Here is a 12,286-nt window from a genome sequence, read left to right on the forward strand (position 1 = left end):
CAGATGATGGTGAAGATGTCTGGGTTGTGTTCGAATGAGTGCTGGTTGATATCGGGGATCGACGATGGTATTCTGGCTTCAGCTTGGGATTGGTGGGTGGCTGATGATGCTTTGGTTGAAGCAGGCTCGTCCATGCTGGCCATGTTGACGGAGACAGGAAGGTGGCAAGTGGTGACGGAGCTGGACAGGAGACAGTGAGGGAATTTGGGTCGAAGCAAACCAAACACTGGCCATCGAACACACACACACAAGCCTGGCTCGATCCGATGGTTTGCTGGCTGGAGTCGTTGTTGTATAAGTACTGCCACATACACTGCCACATACATGAAATCGATCATGGAATCGAACATCGTGTCGAGTCCTGCATTCTCGCCAAGGCAAGATGTAACAGCCATTCCATCCAGTTCCACATCGACTGTGACGCCCTGGCTCCAGCTTGCTGCACCGAGCACCACCAGTTCGCCTCCAAGCCTTCATTTCCTCATCGCAACATGCTGACCGTGAGAATCAAGCAGGGCCCTCAGCGAAGATATCTGCCTCTCCCAACGAATGTCACTTCCCACCCATTGCTTCCGCATACCTGCCGCTTCAGCGGACTGGTATCAGCAACAAAAGTAGCACAGGCAATCGTATTGCATCACAAGGATTGTAATCGTCTCCAAATGGGTGTTTACCAGGGTACACCATGTTCCTACCAAGCATCTCCTCGGTGCTTACTCTTCGACAGACTCTATGGTCCCAGATGACCGAGGCGTACACTCCCTACCTGGACGCTCTCAAGCTGGCCCATCCCGGTCTATCCAAGTCTGACAAGGACCAGTGGAAAGCCTTGGTCGACGCCATTCCGGTCCCGCATCCTGGCAAGTGCCTCTCCTTCTGCCACATGGTCCTGACCCAGCTCCGTCAGCGCTATGTCAATGCCGGCACCCGGGTCTTCTCCGACAAGCACTGAATCACCACCGAGAAGTACGCCTACGACTTCCTCGACGGAATCATCAACGAGTTTGTCGAGAGCCTGGCCTCCAATCTCGCCAAGTGCGCGGCCATGAAGGCCCGTGGCGAGGAGGTCAAGCACTTCCGCCTCCGCTATCTCAGCAAGAAGCGATCCACCTCCGAGTCCTGCTACATGAGGAAGCGACTCTGGGCCCCACTCAGTCCACCTCCAGCTTCTGGAACCGAGTCAACATCCGTGAGTTCCTCGGTGTCGCTCCTCCTGGTGCACAAGACACTCCTGTGCAGCTTCTGCGTCCGCCCCTTCCACAGCCTGTGGATGCTGATGGCGACCCCATGCTGTCCAGAAGCATGAAGAGTGCCACGAGGCCACTCAAGCACAGTCGGATGGAGAGGAGCTTCCTTCCCCGCCTCCGTGCCGACGGGACCATCGAGGATCGCCGACTGCAGCTTCCCTTCCTCTGCGAGACTCGCATCATGCGGACCAAGACCGGCAAGTTTTACATTGTGGTCCCGGAGCCACTTGTCCGTCCGGGCGAAAGCCAAGCCCAGGACACGGGACGAGTACACGAGCAAGACATGCACTCGGTACGGGTACATCAACTGGGACTTGGGAGCAGCCAAGGCGTATCATTGCAGGGAGTGTGGGTTGTTGATAGATCGCGACATCAATGGGGCTCGTAACATTCTGTTGAAGAATGCGAGCACAGAGGACATCCTTGGCGAGGGCATGGTGTAGCCTCGCAAACACCCCTTTGAAGCCTATTTCCATTGTTGTGATGCGTATCGGTGAGCTGCCTGACTTTGTCTCTATAACCAGTGCGCTGGGGATGCGGGTATGGATGTTGTTATCATGAATTCAAACAGGCGTGACTTCGGTTCCAATCTTTGGAGTGTTGAGGTGAATTGGCTGTTCAAGTAGGTGGGTTAGATGAGCCGAATAAAGGGATTTCGATTGATAGTTAGACCCACCAGAATTATACATGGCCAAGAGTTGATCATAATGGCTCCTTCAGCTTTGGTGAATAAAGTTTTGTTCAAATTACGGAATAGGGAGAATGGAATTTTGACAGGATGAATGCCATGGCGGATCCACTGGGATTCGCTTCCAATATCAATTTGGATCCAGCCGACTGAAAACAGGGGGCTTGATACCGCCGAGCATTTGGCTGGGATATCGTCGGTCCGAATATACTGCCCTTCACGATAAATCCAGAGATATCGAATACCCTTCTCATCCCGAGACAAAATTGAATTACCCTCAGGCGGTATTTCCACAGATACGACGATCCTTTTGTGTCCCTTGAGTGTGTAATGTTCTTCGCCCGTGGTCGCATCCCACACCTTGATGGTCTTGTCGATTGAGCCAGAAGCAATCAACCTTCCATCGGATGAGATTGCAACGGAGTTTACTGTCCCTTTGTGCCCTTCGAGGGTGTGTTTCAGCTGGCCCGTAATGGTATCCCATACCTTGATGGTCTTGTCCCATGAACCAGAGATAATCCACTGGCCATCGTGTGAGATCGCCACGGAGTTCACATCATCTGTGTGCCCTTTGAGGGGGCGATTGACTCGCTCCATGATGAAATTCCATACCTTGATGGTCTTGTCGCTCGAGCCAGAGACGATCCACTTGCCATCAGGCGAGAACACAACCGAGCGTACAGCATCTTTGTGACCCTCGAGAGTGTGGCATAATTCGCCAGTGGTGGCATCGCACACTCTGATGGTTTTGTCCCAAGAGCCAGAGGCAATCCACTTGCCATCGGACGAGATTGCAACGGAGTTCACAAAATCTTGGTGCTCCGTGATACTGCGCATGAGCTCGCCAGTGAGGATATCCCATATTCTGATGGTCAGATCATTAGAGCCAGAGACAATCCACTTGCCATCGGACGAGATGGATATCGAGCGAACTTCTCGTTGGAGACCTTCAATGGAGTGCTTCAGTTGTCCCGAAATGGTATCCCATACTTTGATCGATACATCGTGAGAGGCAGAGACAATCCATTGACAATTCGGTGAGATCGCCACGGAAGTCACTCCGAATTGCGCGTTATAAGTATACTTCACCTGGCCTGTGGCGGCATCCCACACCTTGATGGTGTAGTCCATGGAGCCAGAGACAATCCACTTGCTATCGGATGAGATTGCCACGGAGTTCACGCTGCCCGTGTGTCCTTCGAGGGTGTGCATCATTTGCCCAGTAGTGGAATCCCATAACTTGATGGTCTTGTCCCATGAACCAGAGACAATCAACTTGCCATCGGGTGAGATTGCCAGAGTTCACATGGCTCGAGTGACCAGTGAGTGTCATCACACACGGATCCCAGGTCGGTGCTGGACCGCAAGTGACCAGGAACGGGATCTTGTCCTCGAGTTGGTCGGCATATGTCTTGTAGATCGCCGTCTCCTTCGGTGTGAATGCATACCCCGAGTTGTACACCTGTGGTGCACTCTTGATGATCGGATCGGCAAACTCGCGGATGAATCGATACGTGTCCTTGACCAGTTCCTTCGTGGTGTCGTCGATGATGGTGCTGGGTGCCATGTTGGTCACTCCTCGCAGCACAGCCAGTTGCTCGATGATCGGCTTGACCACATGTGTGAGCGACCCACACTCGAGCCAGAAGAACACATGCGTCTTGACGAACCGAGTGAGCACCGCTGCCACATCGACCATCTCGGTCGACTGCCACACCGGACTCGACTCGGCCACTCCTTCCACACACCACACAAAGTGTGTGATCCAGTGTGCGACGCTGTATCGCAGCGACGGTGTGATCTTGGCTGCGACCCTCTCCTCGAGGTCAGCGATCTTGTCGTGAAAGTCGTAGATATCGCAGATGTTGATCACTGGCTCGTGCGAGAGGATCACGCCGAGACATCCCTGGGCAAACACCGTGTGGAACGAGCTCGACACATGCCACGGGTGGCCAGCCGATGCATCGCCGAGGAGATAGTCCGCCACCGACTTGTGGTTGAACTTGACTTCGGTGTTGGTGGACTGGCTGTCTCGGGGGCCCAATCCATTGGCGCCAGGATCGAGGACCAGACTGAGGCTCTTGAGACACTCGCGAACGACGCCGATCTCGAGTCCAAACACATCGGCGATGATCTGTGGGGTCAGGATCGACTGGGCCGTGGCGATCGCCGACACCACCGTGACCAAGTCGGCCGGGTGGCTCGACTGCGAGTGGATCTTGGCAAATGTCTTGTGGTACAGTCCCTTGAGATCCACCGACGAGTCGTTGATTTCTCGGATCATCTCGAGGGTCAGTGTCCGTGGCTCGTGTGCTGCGTCGCTCTCCTCGCACGGCGTCGATCCAGGCTCGGGAGTCTCCAGCTCGTGCTCGACGGTGTTGAGGATCAGGTTGATCCACACGAATGTCTTGGACTGGTCCAGCAGCACCGAGATCGCCTGGGTGCGGTCCGACTCACTGAGGCTGGGATGGTCCCTGAGACGATGGTCGATGAACACCCGGAGGTCGCGGATGTTGTCTTCGCTCGACGGCTCGATCGTCGTGGTCGGCACTCCTCGGAAGGCAGCCTTGATGTCGGCCTCGGGGCGGGACGTCAGCAGCAGCTTGATCCGGGACTCGTCCTTCAGCTGCGTGAGTCGCCAGGCCAGGAGCGACAGGATCTCGTCGCGCGGATGGCACTCGTCCAGTCCATCGACCATCACCACGACGGCTCCCTTGGGCCGGTACTGGCCAAGTGCCTCGAGTGGATCCTCAATCACGGCCTTGAACAGGTCCGGGATGCTCATCTTGTCGAGGTCGTCCTTGGTGTGGCCAGCGTCGAGGAGCCGACGGCCGATCGGTGCGTACCAGCGACACAGTCCATATGCGATCGTGGTCAGCAGGATGCGGGGGTTGTTCTTGCGGGTGTCGTTGTACTTGAGGAACAGCGATGTCGCCAGCTGGTCCCGGCCAAGCAGGATGTTGGCGATCTGGGCAGCAGCGACGGACTTGCCGACACCGGCGACGGCATTGACCCACAGGACCAGGTCGGCGTTGTCGTCGTCGTCGACCCAGGCAGTGACATGGTCAAACAGCCACTGGCGGGTTCCCTCGACATACAGATCCTCGAGCGCCTTCCTGTCGGGGTCAAAGTCGATGGGATCGAGCAGGACGCGGAGCTGCGAGTCTTCGTCGGCAGCGAGGACGATGGGTCGGCTCTGGTGGTAGAGGATGCCCTCGGCGATGGCCCTCTCGGTCTTGGCCACAAGCACTCGGATGTACGGAGAGAGCCTGAGTTTGGTGGCGGGGGATGGACGAGTGCGAAAGGGAATGGAGTCAGTTGGATGTGGTCAGATGGATGTGCAGCAAGGTGATGCGATGTACATGGTGTCGTGTGGTGTTGTGAGAGGAGTCTGATGCAGCATGGTGCGCATGGCATTGATGGTGTGCATGACATGGATGGTGTGCATGGCGTGCAGGATGTTGCGATCACGCATGACAGCAATGCAGCAGAAATGGCTTGCCATCGATGGGCTGACAGCAGCCACCCACCTCATCACCGCCGTCCCATCGGCTGCATTGAACTGCTGGAGAGCCAGGACATCTCGGATGGTCTGGCGGATCGATACGGGCTTGCCGTCGACGAGGGGACTCAGATCGTGGCAGGGCGGCTCGTCGGGAAAGTCGTCGGGGTTGGGGAAGTACTTGGAAGCATAGGTCTGGTTGTTGATGATGCGGGTCGACCACATGTAGACGGGCTGGACGGTCACCGGGCGGCCGGTGGTGGCCGACTCTCGCATCCGACGCAGGGCATGCTGGACCTGAGTGTGAGTGTGAGTGTGAGTGTGAGTGTGAGTGTGAGTGTGAGTGTGAGTGTGAGTGTGAGTGTGAGTGTGAGTGTGAGTGTGAGTGTGAGTGTGAGTGTGAGTGTGAGTGTGAGTGTGAGTGTGAGTGTGAGTGTGAGTGTGAGTGTGAGTGTGAGTGTGGGGACTATTGAGTGCAAGTGCATCGACATGGATGGCTTGGCCAACCGCTCGCTTGCTCACCTCCAGGAACTGGTTGTCTGGCTTGAGGTGTGCCTCGCGGGTGCGGCTCAGTCCCCGCTCCGACAGAACCAGCACAATGACCTGCGAGTTGACCAGGCCGTTGATGAAGCCCGTCTCCCAGTTCATGGCATCGACGAGACACAGCTGGTCGAGGTACGGACACAGGTTCTTGTCGTATTGGCTGGACGACTTGAGGGCGGCGTAGAGCTTGATTGCGGGCATCTCGTCGCTGAAGACTCGATAGCTGGACAAAGAGGCGATGGTCAGTGGGCACTCTGGATGTCGGTGTTGCCAGTGCAGACATGGACATGGATTGATGATCGACCGGCTGGAGTGCAGACACCCCACACTGCACCACAGACATCGCCGCACCTGATGAACACCTCGTGGTCCCTGTTGCCCAGCTGGCACTTCCATCCCCTGGTCAGCGGAGGCGGTCTGTATCGGACCACAGGGAGAACAGCGCTCTCGCTGCCATCGGGTGTCTTGGATGGTGGTGGCTCGCTCTTGTGGACGACAACAGGCGACTCGGTGTTCTGGCGCTGGGCTCGCTGGATCTTCTTGATGGCGCCGAGCTTGAGCCCGATCTGCTTCATCTCTGGCTCGGTCAGAGAGAGGACCTGGACAGGCAGCCGTTGTTCAGCAACAATGTCTGGATGGCCAGGGGCATCGACGGCCGCAGTGTCGGCGACATTCCATCGCCAGCACGGACATCGCCAACCATCGAGTGCATCATGCCATCGGCGACAGAGTCAAGCAACCCACCAGGTCGGTGCTGTCGATCTCGTGGTCGACCAGGAGGGTCTTGTTCCTGGCGAGATCGTGCTTGTCCAGGAAGGCATCAAAGTCTGGCACAAGGGTCAGCAGCAGACATTGCCATCGCCAACCATCGGTGATGCATCATCAACAGAGTCTCACCTGTGGCTGCAGACATGGCACGCTGGCTGCTGGATGGGATGTGCGGACGGATCGATGAAAGAATCGATGGAAAGCTGGATGGGCTGGAGGTTGACAGATGGAGACGAGGGAGAGGCACCGAACATTGGGCCAAGCGGAAAGGGCGTGCCAAGTGGGCGACCAAGCACCGTCCCCGTTCGGAATCGAGAACGTGACAACCCAGAGCGAGCTTGCGATGGTGGCAGTGGACGGAGAGATGCAGGGTGGCGAGGACAGGGACGGCGATACATGTGTGTATGGAGCCATAGCACCCACGATAACCATGAATCCATGCAGCGTGGGATGGGGCGGTGGGATTGCTGAGGTGTGGGGACAGGGACCAGACATGGTGCTGTCGATGCCAGGAGACAACGACACCAAATCAACGCAGCTCGGCGCATCGCCATGTGTGCCATGTCTTGATCCTGTCTCGTCATGATTGTTGCATCACTCATCATGGTCGTAGCATCACTCGTTCTGTCAACTCCCGCCTGTGTCGATGGCCGTCCTCGGTTTCAATCGTCGTCTCTCGTTGCATCCAACTCGTCTGCAGCGCCACCAGCTCGCTTGCCCATGATCACACCGATGCCAGATTGATCCCTCTGGATTGGACATGCACCTCAGTGGCAGGACGCTGACCAAAGATCCCTGTGGTCCGGGCACTTCCATGCAAGATTAGGGGCGGTGATCGCTCTGCCACCGCATCGCCTGTCTGATATAAACCTGGCATCAATTCCCCACCACCACACCTCATAGCCAAACCCGCTCAAACACCGCTCCAGCCTCCATTCGGCCGCCCACATACCACTTTCTGATTCCCTCGTTTTGCGCACATCTCCATCGTCACCATGAAGTTCATCATGCTCATCTGCGTCTCGGCCGCTGCCTTCCTCGCTGTTGCTCGCGCTGCCCCCTTCTTTGATCTTTCCCAGCTTGATTCGCACGGCTCCAGCTGTGCCTGGCCTGGCCACTGCGAGGTGCCTCGTGCAACAACTACAACGACTGCTCTGGTGAGCTGATTTGCTCCAAGGGCAAGTGTGCCAAGAAGGATGGCTACTGCTCCTGGAAGGGCCACTGCGAGGGTGCTTCTTGCAGCAGCGAGCACGACTGCTCCGACGATCTCGTCTGCACCAAGGACAAGTGCGCCAAGCCTTCCTGGAAGTCCTCTGCTGCCGTCGAGGGCTCGACCTCTGACGATAGCTGCGAGAGCGGCTTCTGTAAGTATCACCGAAGGTTGGCCGAGCCACATCCCTTTCTGGCTTGTATATTCGGCTGCTTCTCTGACCCAGCTTGCTCACCGATATCTTCATCCGACCTGTCTCAGCCGTCTCCACCTATACCGAGTGTACCTACCTCCGTGCTGAGCTCAAGAAGCTGTTCTGCCAGGATGGTGGCTCCGATCATGCCGTCGCCTGCATGAACGCCGTCGACCACTCCGCCCACCAGTGTGTCAAGGCCGTCGACGACCACAAGACCTTCTGCTTTCCCCGGCACTATTAGGCACTCCGGCACGAGACTGGGCTGAGCTTTCCCGACTCTGTTTGGTTGCGGCCGGCTTCTTCGCCCTCCCCCATTTTTGTACATTAGTCTCGTTGCACTCAGCCGCAGCGGCCTGTCCACAGCAAGTGGCAAGTTGCTGCTGGCGGCGTCCCTGGCTCGTTGGACTAGTCCACCATCAGCCAAGAGCCATGAGGGTTCTGAAACGCATGGCACTCCATGCGCTTGAAGACTTTGGGGAGGGTGGTAGGACATGGCGCGGACAGGCATCGCCCTTGGAGGAGACTCTGTTGTTATATCTACACTTTGAATGACTCAGTCAGCAGGGAGTGAGTCGCTGGTAGGTGTGTGGTTAACTGTCGATTTCTGGCTCTCGAGATTCTCGAAAATCCAGATTGTTAATGCGATTATACACTCAAACTCCGAAAAACCTCACCATCTGTGATCAGAACTGGATATCTCCTTTCATATCGAGAAACTTCATGGCGCTTACATCAACGCTGGTTACATTGGCCGAGGACCAGGGCGATCGTTCTTGGTGATAGACTATGTATGAGCTGAAAGTCCCGGTCAGGAATGTCCTTTTTTTGTTTACGATAGATGTATATTCAAGATTATTCAACCGGCCATGAGCACCATGCGGTACCTAGCAGTGGGCGTTCAAGCAAGCTCACACCCCTGTTGCGGCTCTTACCGACTCTCCAGCCTACACGGCGGACCATGCGGGTACACACTTCCTCCAAGAGGTCCCACAGGGACTCGCATGTCTCCAGGTCCCGCTCGGGGATCCTTTCTCTCTGGCCATGGGAGATCCTCTCAGGGATCTCCTCAAAGCCAATTGTTCGTTGGGCTCGCTGTCGTGGCCTAGTGCCTCTCAGCGTCCCAGTCACTCCATCTGCCTGGCATTCTGCTTGGTGCGAAGAGAGGGTTGTCTCTCCTGCTGGTCGTGGGAAGTGCTATGTCCACCACTCTGTGTAGGTAATCCGCAGTTGAGGTGCAGTGCTCCGTGTGATGTTGAGAGGGCTGTGCGGAACAGCAAGTTCAGGCAGAATGTTTGTGTCCGGTGGAGCCGCTTCTGTTCGTTCTTTGGGATGGCGTCGAGGGCGAGGCCGTATTCCACCATCGGCCAGGAACGTGCGGTATGCAATCGTCAGTGTCTTGGCCGTGAGGTTCCCAAGGGTCAGGCCCATCTTGGTCATGTTGGATGCTGCTTCTCTTGTCCTGGTCACCATTCGGTCCTGGCAGATTGTCGATGAAGGCGCTGAACATGAGTGGGCTCAGCACCGATCCCTGGATCAGTCCTTTCCGGAGCCATGCTGGCTTGGATTTTCGGCCCTTGCTGACCATTTGGATGGATACCCGGTCAAACATGGCTTTGAGGAAGCCGAGGGCGATGCCGTTCATTCTTCGCTGCTTGAGCTTGGTCCAAAGTCGCTCGCGCCATACTGTGTCATAGGCGGCTTTGATGTCGAGGAAGATCAGAGAGTACTCCTCACCGTTCATCTTGTGGTGCTTGATCAGGGTGTCCAGGGCGACGATCTGGTCAAGGGTTCCTCGTCTGGCTCGGAATCCGCCTTGGGCGACGTCCATGTCTCCTGCCTGTTCTGCCAGGAAGGGGAGCATGATCCTTTCCACGATCTTCCTGCAGGTCTGAGTGAGACCGATAGGGCGATAGGGCGATACATGGCCGGGTCCAGGGTCGATCCCTTCTGCTTGTACACTGGGTGGATCAGCACGCTGTTCCATTCGCTTGGCACCACACTGGCCTTGAGCGCCGCCATGATGATCAGGCGGAGCCACTCGGCTATCACTGGTGCGGCTGGTATGAGCATTTCGCTCTTGATCTTGTCGGACCCCGTTGCCTTGCGGCGTGGTGCCTTCTCGATGGTCTCTTGGATGTGCTCCAGCGATACTTCTGGGAGCCGGTTGTCGGGCGGCAGGAGGGTCGCCTCCGTGCTCAGGGGTGGCGGGGTTATACTTCTGTCGTACTCTGTCCCGCTGTCCTGCGAGGCAGAGGATACCTTGCCAAAGTGCACCACGAGTTTCTCGAGAGTCGGATCCGAGTTGTCAAAGAGATGTGATCCCTCTCTCTCCTTCCTCGTGCGCATCGCTCCGATGGTCTTGGTCATCTCGGAGCACTTCTGGGTGTCCATGGTGGCCATGGATTCCTTCCATGACCGTATGCCGTTCTTGCGCTTGAGCTGGGTGATGGCCTTTCTCGTGGACCGAAGCTGACGACGCAGGTCGTCCAACTCTTCCGTGTCGTACTCTGGGGTCTGCTTGATCATCTTGTTCAGGCATCGCCGTTCTCGTTCCAGGCGTCGGATTTCGGGCCCCTGTGTGCCCTCGATCCGACCAGGGCTGATGCTGGATGGCCCCTTGGTAGGTTTCTGTTGTTCTGCGCTTTGGCGACCATCGCTGGCAGTGTGCCAGTCGGCAGGGTGCGGTTCATTATCTGGTGTGCTCTCACCCTGATGATCCCGCGGATATCGAGATCAAGTAAGGACATGCCACTTTTCATATCGCGGAGCTTGTCGCCATCGAACGACAAACAATCCTTTGAGCACGGCCTCGATGATATGGAGCAGCATGGTCTTGCCGTCCTGGGTGTCAACCACAAGGAACATGATCGTTTCCCCGTTGAGTTCGGCGGTCAGTGCCGCATGGTTGTATCGGACCTCGAGCGTCGTCGTGAACATGTCCTCTGCCGAGGCCATGCGCCGTGTGCCATCCAGGAGATTGATGAGAGTGCCATCACTGAACACAACGCTGCCCGCCGATGTGTCCAGGGTGCCCACAAAGGCCTTGTATCCTTGGCGAAGACGGTCTTGAACGACGAGTGGTGGTTGGCGAGTCCGCTACCGTCCTTGGTGATCAAGTCACAGTGGATCTTGTCGATCTGGGCAGCAGTGATTGCTGTGTGGGATCGCATCGATTTGGGCCTGGTAGTAGTGCTTGGCGGCGTTGAGTGCCTTGGGGAATGCCAGGTTTTCGTCTCGAAGGAGACGGTCAAGGATGTTCGAGAGTGGTAGCTCCTTCAACATCGGGAACTCGAACTGGTAGCCCATGGTGGCATCGGCTTTGTCGGTAAACTGGGCAAGGTCATGGGCACTGGCATTGAGGTGGGCATCAATGCAGAAGAGGTCGTTCGTGAGGACGCTCGTATCCTGGCAGAAGATGTGGATCGAGAGGGAGTGGTACTTGTCACTCTTGGACCCAAAGAGTCCTCTCTCAGTCGCCAGGCTGCACTGCAGTGGACTGGTTTCATCCTTGCATAGTCATACCACATACGCTGGTGTGCTCCAGTGTCCCTGGGTCGGATCGAGGGTGGACCAGAAAGCTGCAGTGGCCATTTTCTTCTTTTGGCAGCTAGAGAGGCGGACCTCTGCCCGTTTGGATCCAGGCCATTCGTCGCCTTTGCCATCCTATTGTCGGTCCATCGATGCTGATCAGGGCACGCTGCCTGGTGTCGGATCGAGGGAGGATGGTCTTGGTGCCGGGGAAGGCTGGTGGCTTGCTGCCTGCTTTCTCTGGTATCCTGTGGCGAGGGATGTCTGGGTCGTGCTAACTCTTTCCACTATCTTTGGTTATAGAATGAGTATCGATTGTGAATGTCGAGTTGTCGTTGTCGGGTCATCGGATGTTTCCTCTCGGTCGATCAACATCAGCGATTCTTATGGGACAGCACTATTTGCATATTGGATGTATTGAATGTATTGAATGTCAAATACAACATCACTCGGCCATTGCCGCTCAATCGGAACCACTCTGCAAGTCCACTCTTTGGCATCGTGGTGGTTGGGGTGGGTGTTGGCGGCGCGGTTTGCTTGGCTGCTTGCTTGTTCAGTGTTGCGACTTGTTTGTTTGGGAGTGGGACTCGGGAGGCACTCGGGA

The 12,286-nt window shown here is 56.4% G+C and overlaps 3 protein-coding genes across 3 annotated transcripts; 2 read left to right on the forward strand and 1 right to left on the reverse strand.

Moving 5' to 3' along the window:
• The first annotated feature begins 261 nt into the window (after window positions 1-261).
• On the forward strand, window positions 262-958 carry BJ171DRAFT_488687 (uncharacterized protein). The gene has a single exon (XM_053109408.1). The coding sequence runs from the start codon at window positions 267-269 to the stop codon at window positions 744-746; it is 480 nt and encodes a 159-aa protein (XP_052971242.1). The 5' UTR covers window positions 262-266; the 3' UTR covers window positions 747-958.
• Window positions 959-5,669: 4,711 nt separating this feature from the next.
• Window positions 5,670-7,002, reverse strand: BJ171DRAFT_564971 (uncharacterized protein; the record flags this gene model as incomplete). The annotated part of the gene is made up of 5 exons (XM_053113325.1): window positions 6,878-7,002; window positions 6,725-6,807; window positions 6,332-6,579; window positions 5,960-6,203; window positions 5,670-5,734 (listed from the first exon to the last, which is right to left on the reverse strand). Coding segments are annotated over exons 1-5 (654 nt in total), but the record flags the coding sequence as incomplete, so codon positions are not given.
• Window positions 7,003-7,743: 741 nt separating this feature from the next.
• On the forward strand, window positions 7,744-8,508 carry BJ171DRAFT_564972 (uncharacterized protein; the record flags this gene model as incomplete). The annotated part of the gene is made up of 3 exons (XM_053113326.1): window positions 7,744-7,791; window positions 7,848-8,112; window positions 8,220-8,508. 3 exons carry the CDS (start codon window positions 7,744-7,746, stop codon window positions 8,393-8,395), a joined length of 489 nt encoding a protein of 162 aa, XP_052971244.1. The 3' UTR covers window positions 8,396-8,508.
• Window positions 8,509-12,286: the final 3,778 nt, after the last annotated feature.

The sequence above is a fragment of the Polychytrium aggregatum genome (assembly GCF_025602895.1).
Source record: "Polychytrium aggregatum strain JEL109 chromosome Unknown BJ171scaffold_3, whole genome shotgun sequence".
NCBI classification, from domain to species: Eukaryota; Fungi; Chytridiomycota; class Chytridiomycetes; order Polychytriales; genus Polychytrium; species Polychytrium aggregatum.